Here is a 23,757-nt window from a genome sequence, read left to right as displayed (position 1 = left end):
CTGAAAGCTTCACCACTTGTTGGTTTCTGCTAACATCCACGGCACTCCAGTGACGAACCACCACCTCCAGGGAACGCACGTGGTAGTTGAGGACACCCTGGCCTTTCTGGGGGGGCAGCAGGAAGGCACCGCTCCGTCTGCCAAGGCTTCCCCAGCGGCTGCCGGTGCCAGGCCATGTGCCCAGGGGCGCAGCGGGCGATGCGGAAGGGTGGTAGAAACCAAGGGGGAACTGCAGCCCTGGGCCACGCGGTCCAGACCCACTGGTGGCCTTTTTTTTCTTAAGCAGTGTGGAAACCAGAGATCTGGGGAGTTGAGTCCACACACCGGGGCAGCCCAGAGGAGATGTCCCTCTTGCCTTCTCCCGGACATTGGGCTGGCTGAGCCTCCTGGCACGTCGTGGCATCTCTGCCTTATATGTAGTCACCTATAGGCTCAGCACTGGTCGACATTTGTCTCCATCCAGAGATGACCAGTAATGATTGTGTCTGCTCAGAGGGATGTGCTGGGCCCCGCGGTTCCCTGCTGGGCTCTGCCATCCTGCCGGGCTACTGGGTGGGCTCTGTGGCCATGGTGTCCGCATCCGGAGACGGCGGCACGCCGCTGTTCCCACCGTTGCTCACGTTTTCCTTGCTGTTGTCCCTTGTGGGGTCGCTGCCTTTATCCTCCACTTTCTGCTTGAGTTTGAGGGAGGAATCTCTCCGGGAAAGGAGAGGTTGGTAGCCAGCAAAGCCTCCTCCGCTTACGTTCGTACGCTTGTCTGGGGACGAACAGAAAAAGAGGATTGTTTACTTGGGGTCCAAACTGACCTTTCAGTCGAAGAAAAGGGTTGCCAGTGGTGTTGGGGCATCTTCTCTGAAAGGTGAGGGTCCTTCCAGCCCCTACATGCCCCCAAAGAGGGAAAGACGGGTGGGAGACTGGGCTCGTGCCCCAGCGTGGCCGTGTCCAGAGGGGCCGGGGGGGTGTGACGGCTGGTCTCCTACCTCCTGGCCCGATGGGGTGCATCAGTCGGTTCATCTGGACGTTCCAGTGCTTGACGTTGGTGCTGGCCTGTCGCAGCTTTCGCTGAGCCACCTGGGAGGGGACAGAGGAGAGGGGTGAGCTGGCTGCCCGACAGCCCCCAACCTGGGAGCGCAGGCAGGAATTTCCCTTCCCTGAGTAAGCCTGGATTAGAGGCTCCCTCTGGGATGGAGACCCAGCTCACCCTCCTCTAGGTCTTGGGCTCCTCCTCCAATCCTCCCCCCTCCATGCACTCCCACTATCGACATCGCTCCGGACACCAGTGCTGCCCCACCAGGGCAGGACACACTTGTCCCACCTCAGCCATGGAACCACCCCGTGCCTGCGCATGGCGCAGCTCAGAAAACCGCCGTGGCAACGCCAGCTTGGTCCCCAAAGCTGCTGGGTCCTCCCCAGTGCGGAGGTGACTCGGGGAGGGCTGGGAAGTCCCCCAGGGCTCGCGGCGTCAAGGGATGTGGCACCGATGTAATGCTCACCATGACGTCTTGGTCCACCCGCTGCCTGTTCACTCTCACTTCTTCCAGCTGCTTCTGTGCCTCTTCCAGACACTTGTTCTTGTTCTCCATCTCCTGCTTGAGGACTTGCTTCTCCCGCTGAGTTTTGATGATATATTCCTCTTGCTCCTCCTTCAGCTTCATCAGCTGCTTCAGCTTCTCCTCCTCCTCAGCCAGTAGCCTGCCAATGAAGAGCAAAAGGTGAGGATATCCCTCTGCCCCTTCATCCACCAGCTTCCCCCATCCCTGCCGGCATACTGGGAAGCCACCAGCACACCCCAGTACCCTGGGGAGCACTGCACCACCCTGGGGAGCGTGTCCCCATGCCCAACCACTGCCCTGGGAGCGGGGCTTGTTGAGGAAGAGCAGGGATGCCCTGGTCCTACCTGGCCTGCGCGTATCTCACAGACTCCTCGTCCTGCCGCGCTTTCACCTCCTGCTGCAGGGCCTCCTGGAGACGCTCCTGCATGTCCTCCAGCTCCAGGATCCGCTTGCGCTGACGCTCAGCCTCTGCCTCCTTCAGCACCATCTCTGCTTGCATGGAGGCACGAGCCTGTGGCAGGGAGAGGAGCCATCAGGATGATCTTGGAGGCCCCTTCCAACCGGAACCATTCTGTGATTCTATGATCAGCGCGGTGGTGTTGACCCCTCCGTGCCTTGGCCCTGGGTCACATGCAGCCCCCAGGAGACCAGAGGCAGCAGCATTGTTGCAAGAGCAGGATGTGCTCCTAAAAGCTCCTCCAAACCTCCTGGGCTGCCACGGGCAAGGGAAGGAGAAGGAAACACCCACCCCATGAGTGGGACAGGACACGCCATGAGGATGCACCCACCTGCTCAGCCTCTCGCAGCTGGATCTCCAGGGTCCTCTGCATCTCCTCATGCTGCTGCCTCCGCCGCTCCTCCTCCTCCTGCAGAAGTATCTCTGCCTGCCGCTGGGCCTCTTTGAGCAGCTCCAGCTCCTGCAGCTTCCTCTCCTTCTCCTCCTGGAGCTGCTTGAGCCGCTGCGTCTCCTCCTCCTTGGCCGCCTTGCGCTGCTCCCGTTGCTCCCGCTGTTCTCGTCGCTTCTGCTTCAGGTCTTTGTGTAGGGACTTCTTGCCCTCAGCCTGCAGCCGGATGGCCGTCTGGATGGCTGGGGAGGGAAGGGGACAGTCAGTGGGAACATGGAAGGGGCCACAGGGAAGCTGGGCAGGGGGTGCAGGGTGGGCACCAACCTAGCGTCCACTCCTGGCGTTGCCGGGTGTCGGAGGCGCTCATCTCATAGGTGCGGGACGAGGTCTTCACGCAGAACATGCACCTCTTCCCATCTCGGTCGGGCAGCACCTGCAATGAGAGGACACAGGATGGTGTTGCCTTACCCATACCCCACCTCATCTCCACTTTCTTCAGCTGTAGGACTGGCTCTCCCATGCTCATGGGTGTGAAGCTGTGTATTCTTGGGATCTCCTTCCTGGGCTCTGAAGAGGATCTCCTGGGTCTCCTGACCTCGAGCTGAGCGTGGCTCTAGCCGTACCTCCACGCAGCAGTGCTTGTCCAACGCAATGCTCCCCTTCTTCTCCTTCCGTTCCTCGCTCATGTAGTAGGACAGGACACTGGGCTTCAGGGTGAACCACCGCTCGGACCAGTTTCTCCTCAGCTGGCCCTTCTTCCAGAGGTAGCCCTGTGCCCGAGAGACAGAGGGATCAAAAACGAGGTGGGAGGCAGGATGGGGTTTGTGCCCCAGGACATGTGGGCTCCTTGCCTGTTTGAGCACATCCTCGATGACCTCCTGGTACACCTCCTCCACAGCCATGCTGATGGCCTCCTGTTTGATGCCTCGCAGGAACCTCCCCGAATTCACCATGTCCAGGAACTGCCAGACTGTCAGCCCCCCCTGCCCCTGCGGCTCCTGGGAGAGGTAATCATCCAGCTCACAGGAGTTCAGCTCCACGTTCATGGCTGTGCAGATCTTCTTCAGCAGGTACTCCACCTGTGGGGACAAGGAGCTCAGTGATGGGGAGAAGTGAGAACCATCCCCACCCCACTGACCCGTTTTGGAGAGCCCAAGACCACATCTCTTTCCAGCCTGGAGATGCAGGACCCTTATCCCAGAGGTATCACCCCTTGCGATGGTTTGGTGGTCATGGTCAAGCTGTTCCAGGCAGCAGGCAGGATAAGCAGGTTGACAGTGCTTAGAGCTTGACCACAACTGGGAGGTTTTTCCTTTCGACCACAAGCCTGAGATGTTTTTGGCTTGTTCATCTGCAGAGTGAGAAAACCCTGCAGAAGTTGAGTGCCTGAGGGAGAACAGACCAATGCTGCTGCCCTCCAAACCCAGCCCACAAGGCAGGTGTCTCAGACCACAGCCCTGAGCTCAGCACCGCTGATGTCGTAAAAACACTGGGAAGGAGCAGGGCAAGAAGTCCCTATGGAGAAGATGAGTGTCATTTTGAAACTGTGAATAAACTGCTTTTAAAAAGAGCTAAAATTGTTGACCTGATGTCGGGAAAACTTATTTTATCTCAAGTTTTGCTGCCAGCTCCCCCCTACCCACCATCTAGGGACCAAGGGTGGCAGGTGACTGCAGAGAGCCACGCAGAAAGGTGACGCACGGCAGAGTCCCTGCGCCCAGGTGGATTTTTTTTGACATCATCTAACTGGGAGAAGGGCAAGAATTTAATGTAGTTTCTTTTCTTTTTTTTTTTTTAAAGCTCAGCCCTGTAAACAGAAAGATGATTCAGTTGGTCTTGGTCTGGGGAACAGGAAACACCTCTCCTGGGGCGCAGGAAGTGCGGTCGCCCTCCTACGTCTGCGCAGCACTGCGCTGCTTGTCTTTTTTTGCCCTTTTTTTTTTTTTTTTTTTAGCTTTTCTGCTGAACTCAGAAGGTTGATGGTGTAGAAGCAGATGGCAGCTGCTTGCCCAGCTGAGCTTCTCCTGGTGAGGCTGCTCTTGGCTTCTGAGCTTGTCTCTCCTCCCTAGATCTGCCCACCTTCTTGTGATGGTTTGTTCTGACCCCTGGAGAAAGGGAGAACCTCCCCCTCCAAATGCAGGGTGGAATTTGGAGATTTGGAGATTACTGCCAGAAGCTTTGCAGTGCCCGGGTACCTCGCTCTTAACTCTCCAGATGCTGGGCAGGAGGTGAGTGCCTGGTGGCAACGGGCATGGAGAGGGACAACCAGGTCTGCTCTGCCACTGCCTTCGTGGTGTAAAACAGCCCAAGAGACACAGCCCCATCCAGCCCGACAGCGATTTCATGGGGAGCAACCTCCCATTGAACCAGATTTTAAGGGTCGCTCATCATCTTCTCTTTCTCCCCCATGAAAATGAGAAGTCTTCTTCCAACACCTGCTCGACTCAACCCTTGGGTGGGATGGAAGGGCTTTAGGCAGGGGACCAGCCCCAGGAGGAGCTGAGCTGTGGGTGCTCCTTGGCTGGGGCTCTGAGAACTGGCACATTCATTTCACAACAGGCAAAAGAGCTTGTTGGCATAGGCTTGGGCCACGGAAGAGCAATATGGACCGGCCCACACCTCATCCTCCAAGACATCTATATGTGAGAGGCTTCAGCATTTTGGAGGGGTCCTCCCAGCTGCTCCCAAGTCACCCTCCTTCTCCTTGGCATAGCGGGGGGTGCCCAGGGCAGATGGCCCCCTCCTCCCACCCCTGGCCTGCTGTCTCTCACACCCTGGAGCCCCATGTCTTGCAGGATGTGGTGGGACATGCCAGGAAGCGATAGCGGGATGTGTCATCCCCAGACGGGGCTCTGCCAGCGCGCCCGGCCCTGGGGGTATGGCGATGGGGCGTGGGGGGAGAGGCAGGTCCTACCTCATCCGGCACCATGATGAGAGGGTATTTGTCTTCAGACAGAAAGTTGAAGAGACACCAGAGCTTGAAGGCATCTTGGTGGGATACAACACTATTGCCGTTCCGGTCGGGCTTGTAATTCTTCTTCGCCGTCAGGGTCCAGCAGAGCTCGTCAAAGTTCTCTTTGACAAAAGCACCTTCCTCCACCTGCGGGCAGGAGCCAGGAGGGTGAGGTGGAGCTGCAGGGCTACGGAGGGGGTTTCTGGGGGGGAAAGAGGGGGGCACTGGAGGGAAGAAACCCTCACACCTGAAGTCTGTCCCTGCCGGTGAGGAGCACAGGCTGATTTGTACGTGGGACTCACAACTGGAGCGTAAGCGGGCACTGACCCACGGTGCCAGTACGTGCTCCCAGCACAGGTCCCCTTACACAGGCACGGTGTGCCGGATGGTAGAGAAGACACTATGGGATCGCTGCAGTGCCCAGGCACCGCGGCACAGCCACGGTGGCTCAGCCATGACCTGCTGGGCTTTGGAGCACCAGCAGAAGCCCCACGGCGAAGCCCACACAGCCCTGTGTGGTGCTCTCCCAAGGCCACTTTCCCAACGCCTCCACGACTTTGGGTCACTCTCGCTATGGCATTGGACCGCAAAGAGGAACTGAGGCTCAGCAGAGGGAAGCGATGGCCCACGGGCAGGCGGCGGCGGGAATGGTGCCTCCATCAGCCTTGGCCCCGCTGCCTGTTCCAGGAGTTTCTGCGGCCGCCCGCCTGGCACCGCGACCTGCTTCACGCGGCGATTTTGGTGCGGCACCGGCGAGCTGTGATGGACCAAAGGAGCCTGGCCACGTCCGGCCGCTCCATCCCAGCTGTGTGAGCCGCACGCCGCCGGCACGAGGGCGAACCGCAGCCTGCAGCGGCAAAGCTGGAGAAAAAAACCTCTGGGTGATGGAAAGCTGAAAGCCCCTCTTACCAGGAAAACCCACTTCCCCTTCTCAGGCCACCTCTGGGATTTTATTAGCCGTAGTGAAACCAGGAGAAGGGGTTTTAAACGTCATCTCCCAAAGAACCACATGGGAAACTGGAAGGATTTTGGCCGCTGTGTGATGGGGAGATGGGGCTGGGCTGAGCTCGGGCAGCTGCCCGCCCTGGGCAGAGGGAGCTGGGGAAGGCTCTGCCCTTGCTCGCCGTGGAGCAGATCCCTGCAGCTGAGATCAGCATCCCTGGAGCAGGCTGGGCAGCTCCTGACCAGCTCATGGCAAGGCAAGGACTGGCACGGAGACTGGCATGGAGCACCGCGCGCCGGGGAGAGGCACGGCTTGGCCCTGGGGAAGCGGCAGGCGAGGGAAGGGTTACTGCACCCAGCTCCGGGCCCTCCCTCCTGTCGAGCACACAGTGGAAGAAAGTTGTCAGACATTTTTCCTCTCCTCACATGCCTGGAGGAAACGAGCACCCGGCCGCAATGTCTCGCTCTGCCAAACAAAGGTGCCTTTGAGCGGCGTGGAAAAAAAAAGGGAGAAACCCCCTGCTCACCCCAACCTCTGCTCCTGCCCTGGCACCTTGGCCCCCTCCCTCTCCTCCTCTTTGCCAAATGAGGTCACACCTCAAATTTCAACAGGGCTGGAGAGGAAAAAGGGGCTAATTTTGCTCTCTGAGCCCTTTAGGAAACGTGGGCAGAGATGCAACTCCGTGTTGGAAAGGGCTGCCTTCATCCTTGCCAAGGAAACGTTGGGTATTAAACATTTCTCACTCGTTTCAGCATTCGCCTGAGTGCTCCCCAACTCTCTGTACCCTTTTTCCACCCATCCAGGCACGGGATGTCCGAGAGCGGAGGGGAGCGGAGCCATGGGGCTCCCATGGGATGTGGGAGCAGACCAGGGACCGCAGTGTCCCCAGCTGAGACGCAGCAGGTCGGGGATGGGGGACAGCCAAGGGGCTCACCTTATCCAGGATGTACTTGTTGAGGTATGGCATGTAGCCCTGGCTGGACACCGGCCCGTCGTCATCGTCGCGGAAATGCTCTTCCAGCGCCACGGGATCGTGGGGGATGCACAGCACCGTGTAGAGGTTGTGAGACAGCACCTGGATGGGCACGAGGGATGGGGAGAAGGTGAAGAACCTCCAAACCTGCTCCAGTCCACCCCCGCAGTGCCACCCACCTAGCCGGGGACCGTGCCCTGCCCAGCATCACCTCCCTGCAGCCGCAGCGGTGACGCGTGGTTGGGGTTTGGCAGAGGGTCAGGGGAACGTTCCCAAATATAAACCTTAGAGAATCATATAGAAAAAGGCAAAAATTGGGGATTCTTCCACATTGATTTCTTTTCTTTCTTGGCACGTGGGGAACTTTTTTATTTTTTTTATTTTTAAAAAGGGCTGTTTGAAACATTACAGAGCAAACAGGACACGCTTTGATCTAGAGAAGATGATAAGCCACGCCAAGCCGTGCTGTTTAGCAGCTGCCCTGAGCGATTTCTTGAGAACACAACTGACGACGGCGCCCAGCCCGGCAGCGGTTGGTTTCTGCCAACGGGGCACAGAAAGACGCAAAGCTGAAAATAAGAAAAGATTTATGAGTAACTAAGAAAAGGCTTTGCCTGGAAGGGAAGCAGATGAGGGTGACCTGGAGACACACCATCTCCAGAAGGAATCTGCGAGCGTCACCAACCAGCCTGTTTCTGTTCAAGTCCCCCCAAAAACAAAACGTGTTTTGAAGCTCCTGAATTTCCCACGTGCTGGAAAGCCCACGGCACTGCTGGGCCAGGAGCCAGAGCCCGGAGCAAGGCTGCCCACGAGCACCACCAGCACCTCCGGCTCACCATGCCGGTCCGGTGGTTGTCTCCTTGTCTTTACCTCCCAGCAAGCAGGAGACAGTTAAACGGGCATCCCAAACTGATGCTGTCCCATTGCACCAGAGTTTGCAGAGATGGCTTGTAGGGTTCGCAGATGCCTCTTGTTCCAGATTTCAAGCAGCATCCCTGCTCCTCTCCAGGCAGGGCTGGAAATTTCCTTCTAGCAGGAGAGGAGCTGCCGGAGGCCATGGCGGCTGCTGCAGCTGGAGACGGTTCTTGCTCAACCAGATTTTCTTTCTCTTTTTCACCCTCGGGCCCGATGCTATCAGCAGGACTCCACCCTGCACTCAAACACCGAGCAGGCTGTAGCCCTGAGCACCGCTGCTGCGGCTGCACCTTTCAGGGTTCAGAGCACACGGGGGTGGGGAGGGATGGAAACACCCCGGGCATCATCCAGGATGGCTGACAAGTCCGTCAGGATGGACTGAAAGTCTGGGAATGGCATTCCATTCTGTGTTTCCAACTCGTCCCCATCCCTCGCACCGCCTCTCACAGCACCCCAGAAAGCGCTGGGAGGTCTCACATGTGCCCCTGGCCGTGGCCTGGCACCCCGAGCTCCTCCATCCACCCTGGCACATGGTGAACCACAGCCCCTCCGCTCACCGGAGCAGTCATCAAAAAAATGAAACTGGGGCAGGGTGGGAGGAAAGCCCCGGCCAGGCTGATGGTGGCGTGTGTGGGGCCAGGGCTGCCCCAACCCCGAGAGAGGACAGGTGGGAAACCCCCATCCCGGGCTCTGAAACGAGGGATGGGGGGGGAAATAACGGGGGAGAGAAGGGAAGAGACGCTCTGAGAGCGGTTTGGTGACGCAACCTTTCCCCTGCGGCATGCAGGGCATGGCCGGGGCGGGGGTAGAGGTCTGCCCGACACCCCCGAGCATCCCAAATCCCTCTGGGCACCAGCCCCGATGTTGTTCTCCAGCCTCTCTCCTGCTCCCCATCACCCCCCACTCCCATCGCTCTGCAGCCACCGGCTGCTGACGCCAGCCAGAGCCGGGGGTGGAATATTTAACGCCGCTGAAGAATGGCAGCCCCTCTTCTCCTCCCTCGTGGGAGACGCCAGGGGCGATGCCAGGGCTGGGGGTGACCTTTCAGGCTGGAGCCTGGCTCCCCGTGTTAAACACAAACCCCTCTGGCCCCAGCAGGTGGGAGCAGGGGATGAGGGCTCCTGCAGGGAGCATTGCTGCTGCCTCAGTTTCCCCATGTGCAAGCAGGTGGGCCCTGCTGAGAAAATCAAAGCCTCGCCGGAGCTGGCGGTGCAGGGAGTCCTGTCCCAGGGGACCCTCAGCTCTGGGACCCTTTGCCAGTGGCGAGGGTCCCTTTAGCTGCCCATTTTCTGCAGTGAGAAGGACACGAGTGAGGATGGCCACCTCGCCACCCCATCAGCCAGGACCCCTTGGCTCAAGCCCAACCCCGGGACCATCAGCTCCTGACCTCAAGGAGGGCTTTGCCCCCTGCTTGAACAGAATGAGCTGCTCTCAGACCTGTTACTGGCCAAACTGGGACTCACTGGCCTGTGCCAAGAGCCTTTTGTGCATGTAACAAGCAGAAGAGCTCTGGGTCCAAGGCAGGCACCTCTCTCCTGTCCCGGAGGGATCCGTACACCGGCTGTGCTGCGCTAACCCAGTCCCCCAAGACCTCCCCCGCCATTTGCACCCCAAGCCTGCAACCCCACGCAGCGGGTGGGGGATCCCTGTGCCCCCCGACACGCGTTTAAACCGCTAGCCTGTCCCCTGCCTCCTCCTCTCTGCCCGCCAAGGGCTTTGCTGTAGCAGGCAGGCTCAGGAGACTGAGCTCCGCTCGGCAAACCCTTCCTCTCCGTCTGCAAGAGGGACAGGAGCCGAGCAGAGGTGCCCAAAAGCACCAGGACAATGCTCGGTGGCTCCCACTCGCCTGCCCTGGCCGGGCTTTGCCACCCCAAAGGGCTCAGCTCTGCCCTGCCTGAGGGAACCACATCCCAGCCAGCACCCGCGGGGACTGGGAGATGCTCCCCGAGCTCAGCCAGGGAGGATGATGGCACGGAGAGGACAAACGCTTCTCCAAGAGCAGGGCTGGTGGGTAACTGCAGCGGGACCAGAACTACCCGACATCTCTCGACACGTAGCTCGCAACCACAAGACCGTCTTTCCTTCCTGTGCAGATACACACCTCTGTGCACACGTACATACGCACACGCTGCCTTGCATAGGAGTGTCCGTGCAAAGATCTCAGCTGCTGCACCCAACAGCTTCCCACGCTTCGCCATCCCGCTAAATTTACTTATGCAGCCGGCTGGAAGTCGGTCGGAGGAGTTAAGCCCCCGGCTCCGAGGGCTGGGTCGTAGGAGCGAACGCTGTGAGCGCCCGTTCCTCCCGCCCTCCTTGAAGACCCTTCTTGCAGCAACGGCTTTAACACGTTACTGGTCCAACCTGCCAGACTCTGGATTTCTTCCGCACTGAAGCGACGAGCAGAAACGCCGCTGTTGGCTTGTGTAGGCTGGGGCAAACGCAAGCCAGTGCTCGACAGCAGTGGGTGATGGAAATGAGCTCTCCCCGGATCTCGAGGCCGGTGGAAAGTTATCCAGGATTGAGTTTTGTCATGGAATGGCGCAGCCCAACCCACCGCCGGCCCGTCTTGGTGCTGAAGGCGGGTGGAAAAATAGCGAGGGGCAAATCTCCCTTCCCTTCCGAAGCATCATCCTGGGCAAAGCCACTGCAGAGACGCCGTCCCCAGCATCCCTGCAGCCCCTGCACGGGGGTTTGCAGCTCCCCCAGCCCCCCTGCACTCACTCTCTAGGAAATCGCTGTTAAAATTGGGGTCTCTGCAGCCTCGGCAGGAAAGATCTTGCGAGATAAGTGCTGCACGTGTTCATGCCAGCGCGTTCGGGGCCAGCAGCGTGCCTGGGCTGGGCTCAGGAGCCAAAGCTGGGCTGCAGGGGATGCCGTGAGGGGAGAACAGCAGCCCTCCTCAGGGATTAGCAAGGGGAATTAGGCTCTGGCCTACTTTGGGATTTTCTTTAATTCCTTCAGGTATTTCTGCAGTTTTAAGGGGTGAGCCTGGCTCGCAGGGCACACGCGCAACGAGGCTCTGGGGAGCAGCCGAAGGCTCTCGGCTGCAAAGGCAGTGGCTGAGCAGTAGGAGTGCGGCTCCCGCTGCTTCTCCTCCAGACCCTGCAAACAAAACTCTTAATTTTGGGGCAAAACATTCTCCCCCCCACCAAGCCCAGCACATTCCCTGCAGTCCATCCTGGGGGAAGCCCTGTAAAGTGGAGGGAATAGAGGAAAAAGAGGTTTCTTTGCAGCGTTTCACAACTCATCTTACAGTGACAGCAGCTGCCAAGTCCTGACGCAACATCTCCCCGTGTTTTGCATGTTTCTAGCTCCGGTCCTTCCTCTGCATCGCAGCCCCCTGCTCCAACCCGCATTTCCAACCCCGGTGCCAGCCTAAGAACCACAACGGGACGTTTACACGGCAACAAAAAAAGGAGTCCCATCGTTTGCAAAGGGGAAAAAAAGAACCCCAAACCCCAACAATTATTGTCAAAGCCAAGGTGGAACCTGTCAGATTCGACCAGACCCTGTCTCAGAGGCAAACCAAAAGGTTTTTAAAGCCACGATGGTTTTGATGAAGGGCTGAATGCAGGAGCCCTCTGCAAAGCTGCTAAGGGGCTGGGGGGGAGAGGGGAAAGCAAAGATTTTTTAAGAGCACTGTGTTATTTCTGGCCAGACCACTGAGGAGTTTTAGTTTAAAAATGGTCTGCCTTTACCTACCGACCCACTGCCTGAACAGGAAGCAGAAACACGGGTGCTCCAGCAAGCGAGAAAATACAAACCGAGTTTGGGCTGTTAGTTGGGCATAAAAAGCATAAGAAACTGAAAATAACTTAAAATTAGATTTTGCCTCGTTTTCACCTTGAAAACACATTTGAGCAGGAACTCCCCCCCACTTTTTATTAAAGGGAGACAAGACAGAGACGGAGAACGTCACCAAAACCAGCATGGAGGTGGCAGCAAGGTCTTATTAATCTCAACATTTAACAATTTCTCCGCGGAAACCCAGGGGTGGCATAAAGCATCCCCGGAGCCGCTGTTCCCCTCGCAGCCCACCCACGAGCCCCGTGCCGGGGCCGTCCGAGCCTCCCCTCGGGAACTCACTTTCAGTTGGGATTTGGAGACCTTGCCGCTCTTCTCCACGTCCAGGGCGGTGAAGGCGTACCAGATGGACTTGAGCAGCTCCGCTCGCAGGTCCATGGCTACAGGCGGCGAGGGCAGAGGCGGCTCTGTCGAGGCCGAGGATCCGGTTCCAGGAAGCCGCCTGCCTCGACAGCCCTGGGCGGCTGGGAACGCGCGAAGCAGGAGCGCCATCTGCTTGGGCTCGCCCCGGAGAAGCCCACGGGCACCATCTCGGCCCCACGGTCCCTTGGGCTGCAGGTCTTTACCCCCCTCCACACACCCAGACAGATCCCGCACACCCAGGGAAGCACCATCCAGAGCTCACGGAGCACAAACGGGACAGGGATTCGTAACCCTTTGCTAGCTCAGCCTAAAGATCAAAAGCTTTTTCGGTGTTTTGTGTTGTGTGGAGAAAAAATCCCCTCCTCGACTCGAATAGCAGCTTCCCCTTCTGGGATTTAAACCAAGAGCTTCCCCTCGCAGGGGGAGCACGGGCTGTGCCGTTTGGAAAGGTTGCAGCCCTGCTTGTTTTGGCATCAGCCGTACCGAGGAAGGCGAGCGATGTAGCCCACTGCAGCCCTCCTGGGTTATGACCCTTCCTTGCCTGCAGGAACCTCTTCCTCTCCAAAACTCCTCGGGTATATCCAAAAAATAAACCACCTGATTGCTGGGAGCCTGCGCTGATGCTGGGTTTATGGTTGGACTCGATGATCTTAAAGGTCTTTTCCAACCTAAATGATTGCACGGTGCTCTCTGCGCTGGCTCTGCCCGCAGACTGCCTGGGGCAGAGGTACCCGGCAGAGGAGCTGAGGTTACTCTTGCTGGGTGGAGGAATCCAGCCCAGGTACCCCTCCGTAGCTCAGAAGGTTGTAAGATGTGTTCGCAGATGCATTTTCTAGTATTGACACAATTCCCTAAATCTAGGCTTGCAGGAGTCCTTGGAAGAGCCAAGGCCTGATCTGAGATTCAGGAGACAGCTCCTAGCCCCTCCAAGACACGTGCTGAGGGCTTAGAGGCTACAACTTCTCTTGCTCACAGCCCTCCTCAGCACTTTTTGGGCAACCAATGCTTTGGCAGGACACTTTCAGTCAATTCAACCAACCTCCTGAACTTCCTTAATCCTTAGATCTGCAAAACAGTAACACCCATCTCACCCTCTGCCAGCCACTGGCCCCAGGGACTGAAAGAGAGAGGGGTGCTTTTTCTTATAAAGAAATTTATTTCAACTTAGTATTTACATCCAAGTCTAGCTCAGCCCCTGACAAGTGCTGGTTGGCTTTGGTGGAGGGAGCACTTTGCTCTGCTCCGCAGCACCGAGTCTGCCAAGGAAGTTTGCTGGAGAGCAGAGAGCGATGAAGAGATGGGAGAATTGCTCTTGGAGCTGGCCCAGGCGCTCGCTCCAGCGTCAGGAACTGGTCACTGCTCCAGACACTGAGCCCAGCACAGCATGGGCTTGCTTTGATGGGGCTTTATTGCTTCTGTTCATAGGCTGCCCACTTGTCCCTTATCTGGAGGGGTGGGCAGGAAAGGGGAGCTGTTGGACCATTCCTAAAGGGAGAGGGCAGGAAGTGCCTCTCCAAAAATATTTTGCACTCCCAGCAACTGCTGGAATCTCTGTGGCTCCACCTCTACTGCAGAAGACTGGCAGGTCTTGGAAATCCTGGCCATGAAGAAATAAATACTAGAAGATGGAGTCTGCCGTCTCCTCTAGAGAGAGGGAGTGAATGCCCAAGGGAAGGAACAGCAAAGTTTCTGCTCAGAGCCCAGGAAAACAGCAGAGCCTCCAGGAGAAGGCAGCAGCCAAGTATCTTCGACATCCCTCTTTGGAGAGAAGAGCTCTTGGAACAGGGTCACTCCAGCAGCCCAACGCTGCCGGCACCACCTCTCAGCACCTGCACGGCGCGTACGCCGGCCACTGGTCCCAGACACCTTCCCTTGCCCGTGTCCCGCACCTCCTCTACGTGCCAGCCGGTCCAGTTCCTGCAGCTCCCGGCAGCCCCGTGCAGAACAGGCTCGGGCTGCCTGCTCCGCCTGCCCGGGAGGCTCTGCAGGGTCTCAGCACCCGTTCTCAGACACGGCTGCGTCAAGCGTTACAGGTTCATGCTGGATTGCTGCCGTGGCCATGCTGATGGCTTCCTCCAGGCTCTGCTGCTCTTCCAACTAGGGGAGGAAAGGGAGAGAGATAATGCTGTTCTCCCAAAACGTGGACTCAGGAGGCGTGAACTCGCTCAGGGCAGCCCCCAGCAGCACAGAGGTACCAGGGACTGGCAGTGGGCAACAGGGAGAAAGCAGCAGGGCAAAGGAGAGAGGGACATGGCTCCTCTGGCTTACAGAGGAGCATTCTGCAATCCAAGGAGCACGTCCCTGCTCTCCTCTATGCACAGGGCATCTGGGAATTAAGGAGCAAGCACCCTGGGCAAGAGGAGCTGCAGCAGGGCAAGAGGGTAAGTGCTGATGCCAGTGGGTTGGTGGGGGAACGTGGCAGGAGCTGTGTGGTACCTGCACTGCAATGTGGGTGCCATTGGTGGTCGCCAGCAATGCCACCTGCTGATGATGGAGGGATGTGATGGCTGATTCTTCAGACACGACTGCCCCAGAAGTGACTATGGTAACCTAGGAAAAGTTAAGATAAAAAACAATCATGGGGTTTTTTTTAAAAAAATGCAATTCCCTTCTAGCAGGCTGTGTCTCTGCAGGGAAAAGGGAATGTCTCAGTTCTGTCTGTACCGGCTGCGCCTCGGTGCTGTCCGCGTGGGCCACAGTCACAGTGTGCGTGTCACCACCTGCCAGCTCTTCCTTGGGCACAGCGAGGGCACCGCTCTGTGTCACCATGCTGATTGCACTGCCCAGGGCCTGCAAGTCTTCCTGCGACAGCCTGACCTGGGCGGGATAAAAGGCGATGCTCTCAGCCAGGGTGGCTTCTCAGGAAGCCCTACGCAGCTCCTGAGTTTAGCAACACAAAGGTCTCAGGAAGGATGAAACATCTTCTCCTCTGCAGTCAAGTCCTAGGGCACCAAGAACTCCAAGGACTTTGCCCAGGGTCATGGACAGAACTGATGGAGAACTCACAGACCTCAAGTCTCCAGCCCTACCCCTTCTACCACACCTCCCCTCCCCATCCAGCAACTTCTCGCCACATTTTGAAGCAACAGCTTGTGCATCGCTGCAGCAAGGAGCAAGAGGAAACAAGCGTTACTGGTGGCAGCTGTTTCCTTTGCCCCATGCCACAGAAAGGAGTTTTTCCCCAGTCAGCACACAGGCAGCTGGTGGAGGGAAGTACCAGAAAAGCACTGCTGTACACAAACGATGAAAAAACAATCTCCAAATCCAGCCTGTGTCAGCAGAGACTGGGAGCTGCTTCTCCACAGCTGTCCAGGAGGCGAGGGCTGCCAGGCGCTGCACACAAGCCTGGGCAAACGCCTGCAAGACCCTGTCCAGCCAGAACACGAGTCAGGGACCAAAGGCCCATTCTGATGCTCCACATCAAGCCTGCAGCAGTGGGATAAGGCTGTGAGGAGGGAGACCTCACAACAGACAGAGCCCGTGAAGCCCCAGGGTCTGTTCCATGCTGAAAAAAGCCTTAAAGAGAACACCAAGGCTGGGTAGAGGCAGAATCTCACTCAGTCAACTGCTGTCTCCCACATGCTGGAGGCTGTCAGTGTCCATACCTGCTCTGTCCCATCCTGAGAGATAAGTGAGACCTGCGTAGGCATACCATCTCCATCTTCCTCTTCCTCTTCTTCTTCCTCCATCTCTGACAAGAAAGCAACACGCTGGCTCTTCAGGGGGGAGCTTCTGTCAGCAGCAGCAGCTGAGCCAGGGAAGGGGAAGAGCAAAAGGGGTGAGAAGCACTAATCAGAGCGAGAAAGCACACGCCTGAGCCCGGGGACCTGCCTGTTAACTGAAGGGCCAGCACAGAAGAGCACAAGATCATGGTGACAACAGCCAGTACCAGTGTGGGAAAAAGGGTTTTTAACTCTCCTTGTACTACGGAACAGGCAGAAGTTCGTTCCCAACCCGTGACAGACAGCAAGGACCATGGGGAGCCCTTTACTCTCGTCTGTGACACAGATTTAGGGTGATGGGGGAGGCAAGAGGCCATAGCACAGACCTGGGTCTGAGAGAGGGGAGAGGCTGCAGGCTCTTGCTGTCATCTCTCTCCCCATTGCCACACGGCCCGACCCAACCCTGCCATGGGTGATGGCAGACTGGTTGCTCACCCTCCAGCTGCTGCTGTTCATAGAGGGCCCGTTCACTCTCCTCCGTGGCCTCCAGCTCGCCGTGGCTGCTGCGCTTGTGCATGGCGAGCGTGGAGGTCTGGCGGTAGGTCTTCCCACAGCTATTGCAGGTGTAGGGCTTGCAGTGCGTGTGGACCACGTGGTGCTTGTAGAGGCTGGAGTACTCCGTGAAGCGCTTTCCACAGCCCGGCACAGTGCACATGTACGGCTTCTCTCCTAGGGCAGAGGCCACAGAGCACAGCTTAGCCCACTCACCCTCCTCATGCTCTGCGAAGGGATTCCCCATCAAGAGGGAATAGCTGGAGACAGAGCACTGGAACAATAACCAGCCCAATAAAGCAATTCCTGTTTCCTTTAAATCCCTGGCTACGCCCAGATCTACGGCTGCAACGCCTGGCCTGGAAACGACCATTTGTCCCACAGATTTCACTGCTGCTGCACACTGTCAGTGCATCCAGCTGACTGGGGAGGAGCTGTCTGCATTTCACCCTCTCCTCCTCTTACCTGTGTGGATTCTCATGTGGTTCTTGTAATTGGTGGCACTGGTGAAGCCCCTTCCGCAGCTGGGCTCCGGACACATGTACGGCCGCTCGCCCGTGTGCGTCCGGATGTGAACCTTGCGGATGTTGGATGTGGTGAAAGAGCGGCCACAGCCCACAAAGGGGCACTTGAAGGGACGCTCACCTGCGGCGAGAGAGGAATGTGATGAGAGTCCTGCTACAACACGGACACCTGTATCCCTGCACTCCTCCACAGGATTACAACCACCAGAGCTAAGATCAGACCCAACTGCTGGCACATTTCCTCTAGTAATGCTGGCATCTCTACCCCTTTCACTCTTCTGTTCATAACTGAGTCGAGAATCCCTAGTACTACTTCTACTACCCATCTACTCCTGTCTGAAGACAACTTGAGTTCTTCCTTGCTTCACCCAAGATACAAAAAGGCATGTCCTGGACAAGCAGTACTTTACCGTGGAGACCCTTTTGACAGGGAGCTCAGTTCTCCTGTGCTGCTCACCTGTGTGTGTCCGGATGTGCTTCTGTAGATCCCCAGAGGTTTTGAAGGCTTTGCTACACATGTCTTCTGGACACTTGTATGGTTTCTCACCAGTGTGTGTTCTCATGTGGCTCTTCAGCCCATACCCTGTCCAGGAAAGAAACCACCGTTAAATTTTATAACAAGAAGGAAATAATATGGCGAGCTGTGTATCACCTCTCAGTTCATGCATTTTTGAATGTCTGTCCTGCGTCTGCAAAGCTGAAGGGAAAGAAACATCCAAATAACCCCAAAACACCACTGTAAACTCAGTTTCTTCCTGTAGCTCCTTTAATCTGTCCATAATCAATCAAGTCCCGGGCGGTTTCCCATGCTACAATTCCTTCTCAGAAGGCTTTAAAAGCTATGCTTATTGTGCTCTGCTGGAAAAAACCCAGGGCTGATACTAAAGAGTGGTTTGGACCGGACAGAAAACAAAATTTGCTCAAAAGAGAAATTGTTACCTGTAGCAAATGCTTTCCCACAGCTTGGGAAGTCGCACGTATATGGCCGGTCACCTGTGTGAGCACGCTCATGTACCTGGAAAAGAAAGAACAGGTCCCTAAAATGAGGTCCAAGACAAGGAGGAAGGAAAACAGTGTGGAGAAATCTAGCTGATGGAAAGAACCTGAAGTTCTCTGTTGGACTTCACCTTGGCCTATTAACACATCAGGATCTCTCGGGGAGCCAAGCACACAACTCAGCCTTTTGTACAGCAGCATTCTGATTTGGTATATAACCCAGGGATATGTCTGGTCTGCACACTGCATGTTTCCTGCTTTACCTTTAGATGGTGGGCTGTGGTATAGAGGCGGCCACAGCCTTTGTACCCACAACGGAAAGCTCTACTGCCAACCTGCTGCCCCTTCTCATTGCTGTGCACTTCCTCCTCCTGCAAACCCTGCCAAGAGATGTAAGGAAATTAATTCAGCGAGCCCTATGGCAGGCTTCGCAAAGCCCACACAAATCATCTCCCTCCTTGCTATACATCTGCACTCCTTCGGTTATCCTCACAAAAACATGTTCCTACAAACACAGCTTGTGCACATATGGTAAAACTCAGGCAACAGGGCAGGGGTCTAGGAACCAGGATTTCCCATTCCCACCTCCAAACTCACTGGGTGTTCTCAGACACATAACTCACCTCTCTGTGCTTCACTTAGCTCATTTGTAAAACTTGCAGCCAATATATTTGCTAATCTTGCAGAAAAGCCACAAAGCTTTTTTAATTACTAGGTGGCAAAGCATTCTGCATCGAGAGGAGTTCAGCCTAGTTTCAGAAATGCATCACTGAAAAATTCAGACCTGGGAAGGGATGCTGCTGGAATCCGCACTCTTCATATGGCAGGTGTTTGTCACTCCCTCCTCTTTCTCGTCAGACACCTGCAAGTAAAGAAGCACAAGTACTGTTTGTGCCTCTTGGTACAGCGTGGAACAGGTGAGCAACCTGAGCAGAAAGGCATTCGCATCACCAGTGCCACACCACTCTTCTCCAGAGAGCTAGGGGAGGCTGGTCCTACCACAGCAGAAAGGTCTACATCGGCAAATCTTAATGCTGCCCAGCTGAGCACTCTCAGCACTACTCCTGGTAGCCCCTTCTCACACAACACCATGCAACGTGTTAGAATCTGAAGCTATTTTGGTTTTTGAGGCTTTTGTCAACCCAGGGAACAGTGGCCATAACTTAGCTGCTCCTGACATGTAAAAGGTTAGTCTTGATCTGCTGCCTGAATTATCCGTGGAAGAGAATATCATACCTGGGTGGCATTATGAGAAACCTGGGCAAAGAGGAAGAAAACACTTTCAAGGAGAGACATATAAAGCAAGAAAAAAAAATCCAAGCTGTATCGTAAGAGCTCTCTGCTCTTCCCAAACCCGTGCCTGCAGCAGGTTAGGGGGAAACGGCCCAGCACTCTGTAGGAACCAGCTAGAGGGTCCAGCAGGCAACTGCCCCATTCTAGGTCGCCTGTCAGCGGTGACACTCTCACAGGTGCCCTGTTCAGTTTCTCTTCTCAAAGCTGGCACTGCTGAAAAACCAACACACACAAGTACTAATGAAGGGAGGACACCTAAAGCCCAGGCCAAATGCGACAAAGACATCAGCCCCACAGCTGGCAGACCATGAAAGAAGCGCTGCGCCCTCACCTTACTGGCGTACTGCTTTAATGCATTAATGGTCTCAACATCAAAGGCATCGTCTTCCTCCTCTCCAGCCAACTCCTCCAGCCCAGTTTCTGCCTGCACTTCCAGGATGGTGCTGCCAGGTGGCATGATGACAGGACGATGTATGTAGGCAGTGGAGCCATCCTCCAGCTGGACAGCCTCAAAGGTGCTGGGGTCAAAACTTTCTGCACGAGGAAACCAATAAAATCAAATGTAAAAGAGCTGCTGAGTACGAGACACTCTTCACCTCCCTGGGCTACCTGCAGCCTTCTGAAACGTACAGCACTTAAGCAGCTTCTGCTCCAGCTGCCAAAGTAAAACCAGGAAACACGCTCTACCTTTAGCCACGCTGTGTATGTAGGCCATACTGCCATCTTCCAACACTACTGGCTGCCCATCTTCAAAAGCCACAGGCTCTGAAAGAACAGAAAAAACCCACACACCTTATTGGAAGACTCAGTGGGTTTCAAGCAACCTTTTAAGAACAGAAAAGGGAGGTGGCATATGAGGAACTTGAGAGGTCAAAGGGAGGACTGCCCAGAGAAACAGAGTTCTTTCGACCTGCCCTTTTACACCTTATCGTGGGTGGGGAGGATTCCTCTGTGCCACTCCAGTTCCTGCCACACGAAGTGAATTCTCATTACCTCTCAGATTAATTAATGTCACCTCATTTCAGAGGTGACATTGGGTGATGGGCCAACGACCAAGATGACATTTCTTCCAACAATGCCCTCCCTCCTCCCCCAAACACCTTTTCCAGAAGTAATATCTTAGCTCATAGTTCAGACGAAATTCCTGTCCAACTGCTCCCACATGAGACAAACTTTCTTTGGGCTCTGTAGTTGGCACAAACACAGCACGCAGCTTACTGGCCTCGCTTGTAGATCTGTCAGACTGACAAATGTGAGAGAGCCCACAGGTGAAACACCACCTCACAAACATTTGCTTACACCACCAGAAAATTTGCCTTCTTGTCAGATGGCTAAAAACTTTGCAGGAAACCACATGTTCTCTGTCCTTGCTCACTTAGCCTCAAAACCACGGGCAAGAAACAAAACCCTACACCTTACAGACTTCTTAAAGCTAGAGCTAACAGAGGAGCCTGACTGTTGGAACACAGACAATTGCAGTTACATCTACCAAATCCTTCTAAAAAGAAAGGGGTGAATTTATGGTACTCACCTTTCTGAACCGTCACTTGATGGATATAAGCCGTAGTCCCATCTTCAAGTTCAATGACTTGCCCTTCAATCAGTTTTTCACCTGAAACAGTTAAAAAATTGCCATCAGCGCTGCCTGCAGAGTCCAGCCTTTTTGGTCCCACAAGCTGAACCCTTTGCCACATCTTCTCAAGGAAACAAGTCCCACAGAGGACAGCAGGACAGCTGCTATTTATCGAGCTTTCCCCTGAAGAGCCACAGAGGCACTTAACTTCCCAGAAACGCCGGAGCCTCCCTTTCCTAGACAGGAGGGTACAAGACAAAGAACCTCAGTCATCACTTGTTTACAAGCTGCCCTTCGCAGCCCTGCAAGCCAAGAAGCAGAGAGAACGATGCGTGCTGAGCGTTTTAGATCTCAAGTAGAAAGCAATTAGAAAAAAACCTCAACTGGTAGCTTCTAACGGCATCGGCAGAGGCCTAAAGATTTATCTTCTTCTACTTTGGTGGAGGACCAACTCTTGGAAAAAAATTTACAGGACTTAAAGGGACCTCAAGTGTCGCTACCCTTGCTGGGTTGGGAAGACTGGACTCTTAAAACTCTCTGAATAACCCTATCATAATGTTTTAGTTACCGTGTTATTTGATGCAGAGAGGACGTTGCTCTATCCTCGCTGAACAGGAGGAATCCAGGTTGCTTTCACCTGGTGCGCAATGCCTGAGGGGGTCACGAAACCTCGTGGCTTTCAAGACAGTCCAGCTTCACATGTACCAAACTTGCAATGAGCTCACACAGAAAAGAAGGCAAGAGAGCAGTCCCCAGGACACGAAACACGGCAACTCGACCGCCCTGTTCTGCAGGCCGAGAAACACCACGTTCCTCTTCTCAGGAAAGGTGGGTGGTGAGAGAGGCAGAACCTCACAAACACCAAAATAAGGGCAGGTGTTGAAATTGGCACTATCTCTTCAGTCAACCAACGCCAAGCTCAGCACCCCTTTAAGTGAGAAAAGCACTACTGTGAACCAAATTCTGTGCATCTCAGCGAAGTAAAACAACCTGCTCAGCTTCAGGGGATGTTTTGGTTGAACAAAGTCCTGCAGACCACAGTGCGACCTCCATTTCTCCAACCACCCTGGAGAGAACAAGGCTCACTCCAGTCTCAACGAACCTTTATTTTCTACAGCAACAGCTCTCTGATCTCCAAAGCTTATTTCCAAACCAGAGACATGTTTTATTTCTGCTGCATCGCTCTTCTGTGCAAATCTAACAGATAGTTGCTAGCTTCCTGCACCAAGTGACCACACAAGATGTATGACAGCTCACGTGCCACCAGGGCACTTTTGGTAAGTCTGACTTTAATTTCACAGGGTCAATCAAGAAACTTTTAGACTTCGCAGCCCACAGGAACTGTTACCTTTGACAGCCTGCTGAACGTAGGCTGTCGTCCCGTCACTAAGGGTCACTGCTTGCAAGCCCAAGCTCTCCATCCTGCCCCGACGACTGGTCCTCTGACATGAATTTCACTTTACTCAGCGTGCTCGTGGAGAGCACCGGGACCCAGAGCAAGAAGTTTGTGGAACAGTGAGTTGTCTTCTTGGTAGCAAGCCTTAAATAAAAAGAACAATTCATACTTTATTTTCTCCCAACGTATGTCTACTCACTTTTGCACATTAAGAAAGGCTTGATTAGCAAACTATTTTGGAGATTATAAAGGACTAAACTGGACCAAAGATGCAGCCTTCCCATACCAAAGGCAAGCAGGGCTCACGACCTACTCCACAGGTAGATTATAAGATAAAGCTTATCAAGCCAGTGAACTGACAAGCTCTAGAGATAATGTAAATGCCACATTCAAGCCCTTCCCGTCCTCCAAAGATCTGCAGAAAAGCTTTGCAAGTACTTTAAAGTCTGGACCTACAGGCTGAGGGTGTCCTGTACTGCAAGAGACAGGGGCAGGGGAGGAGCTTTGTCCCTGGCAGCATCCTCATTCTCTCCTACCTTTCCTGTCTAATTCCCAGCTTTCTGAGGAACAGGATTTCAGGCTATAAGCAGATGATGTTAAAACATCCACACCCCCATGAGAACACTTGGCCAAAGAGGCACTCTGCTGATAGATTATCTTCAAAAGCAGTCGCAGCGGATTTTTCATGAGTAATCTCTGAGATAGCCTAATATTTCATCACTTTGATTTCCAGGAACAAGTCTGACTGCTCTGTCTGCCACCACAGCACCCAGGGGTGCCGCCAGACTTTGTGCCATGCTTAGTGCCCTCCAATCCAAGTGCTCCCGACACCTGACAGCCGGCTCCTCTCCAACCGCAGCCGACTCTGCCACCTCCCGAGGGGCACGCAGCTCATTCACCAGCAAAGGCTGCATCCCAGCAGCTCGCTGGGGCATCACCGGGGCATCGAGGCCCCTCGAGCTGCTCTGGCTGCCATACAAACCGATGCCAGTGCTGCTGGAGGGGCTGCGACCTCCTGGAAAGGAAGGGGCAGGCGCTGCCTGAGGCAGCCGCGGGATGACAGGGGATGTGCCTCCGCGGCAGGGCGGGCTGGGGACGGGACGGGGCAGGGCTGGCACGGCAGGGCCGGGCACCCTGAGAGGCGGAACGGGGCCCGGAGCCATGGCGGGCCCTGGGGGCACGGCGGGCCCGGTGCCCTGCGGGTGGCGGGGAGGCACGGCGGGGCTCTCGCCGTGTCGTCGGCCAGGGGGGACGGCGGCAGCGGCGGCTGCCCCTCGACCGCCATCTCTTCCCCTCCCTCAGGCTTCCCCCACCACCGCTGGCACCGACCTGAGCAAACGCGACGGGACCGAGTCCGCCGCCTGACCGCCATGCACCGCGGCCCGGGCGCGGCCCCTGCTCGCCCCGCCCCG

General features: G+C 55.6%; 2 protein-coding genes across 4 annotated transcripts; both read right to left on the bottom strand.

Annotated features, from left to right (window-relative positions):
• Window positions 1-429: 429 nt before the first annotated feature.
• DEF6 (DEF6 guanine nucleotide exchange factor) lies at window positions 430-12,478 on the bottom strand. Its single transcript, XM_009991000.2, has 11 exons — window positions 12,269-12,478; window positions 7,229-7,369; window positions 5,313-5,498; window positions 3,250-3,477; window positions 3,022-3,168; window positions 2,723-2,831; window positions 2,342-2,640; window positions 1,898-2,064; window positions 1,494-1,692; window positions 981-1,071; window positions 430-757 (listed from the first exon to the last, which is right to left on the bottom strand). Exons 1-11 carry the CDS (start codon window positions 12,476-12,478, stop codon window positions 546-548), a joined length of 1,989 nt encoding a protein of 662 aa, XP_009989302.2. The 3' UTR covers window positions 430-545.
• Window positions 12,479-14,341: 1,863 nt separating this feature from the next.
• On the bottom strand, window positions 14,342-22,408 carry ZNF76 (zinc finger protein 76). Of its 3 annotated transcripts, XM_086627229.1 has the most exons (14): window positions 22,298-22,408; window positions 20,908-20,988; window positions 20,064-20,141; window positions 19,708-19,910; window positions 18,868-18,945; window positions 18,347-18,463; window positions 18,027-18,102; window positions 17,545-17,670; window positions 17,029-17,208; window positions 16,507-16,740; window positions 15,955-16,097; window positions 15,014-15,166; window positions 14,786-14,899; window positions 14,342-14,446 (listed from the first exon to the last, which is right to left on the bottom strand). In XM_086627229.1, exons 1-14 carry the CDS (start codon window positions 22,368-22,370, stop codon window positions 14,342-14,344), a joined length of 1,761 nt encoding a protein of 586 aa, XP_086483355.1. In that variant the 5' UTR covers window positions 22,371-22,408. The 3 variants fall into 3 exon arrangements, with proteins under 3 accessions (XP_086483355.1, XP_086483357.1, XP_086483358.1); XM_086627231.1 differs by lacking the exon at window positions 18,868-18,945; XM_086627232.1 differs by lacking the exons at window positions 15,014-15,166; window positions 18,868-18,945.
• Window positions 22,409-23,757: the final 1,349 nt, after the last annotated feature.

This window comes from Tauraco erythrolophus, chromosome 27, assembly GCF_009769465.1.
Source record: "Tauraco erythrolophus isolate bTauEry1 chromosome 27, bTauEry1.pri, whole genome shotgun sequence".
Lineage (NCBI taxonomy): Eukaryota > Metazoa > Chordata > Aves > Musophagiformes > Musophagidae > Tauraco > Tauraco erythrolophus.
Note: the sequence above shows the minus strand (reverse complement) of the source record. Positions and strands in the feature narration are given on the sequence as shown.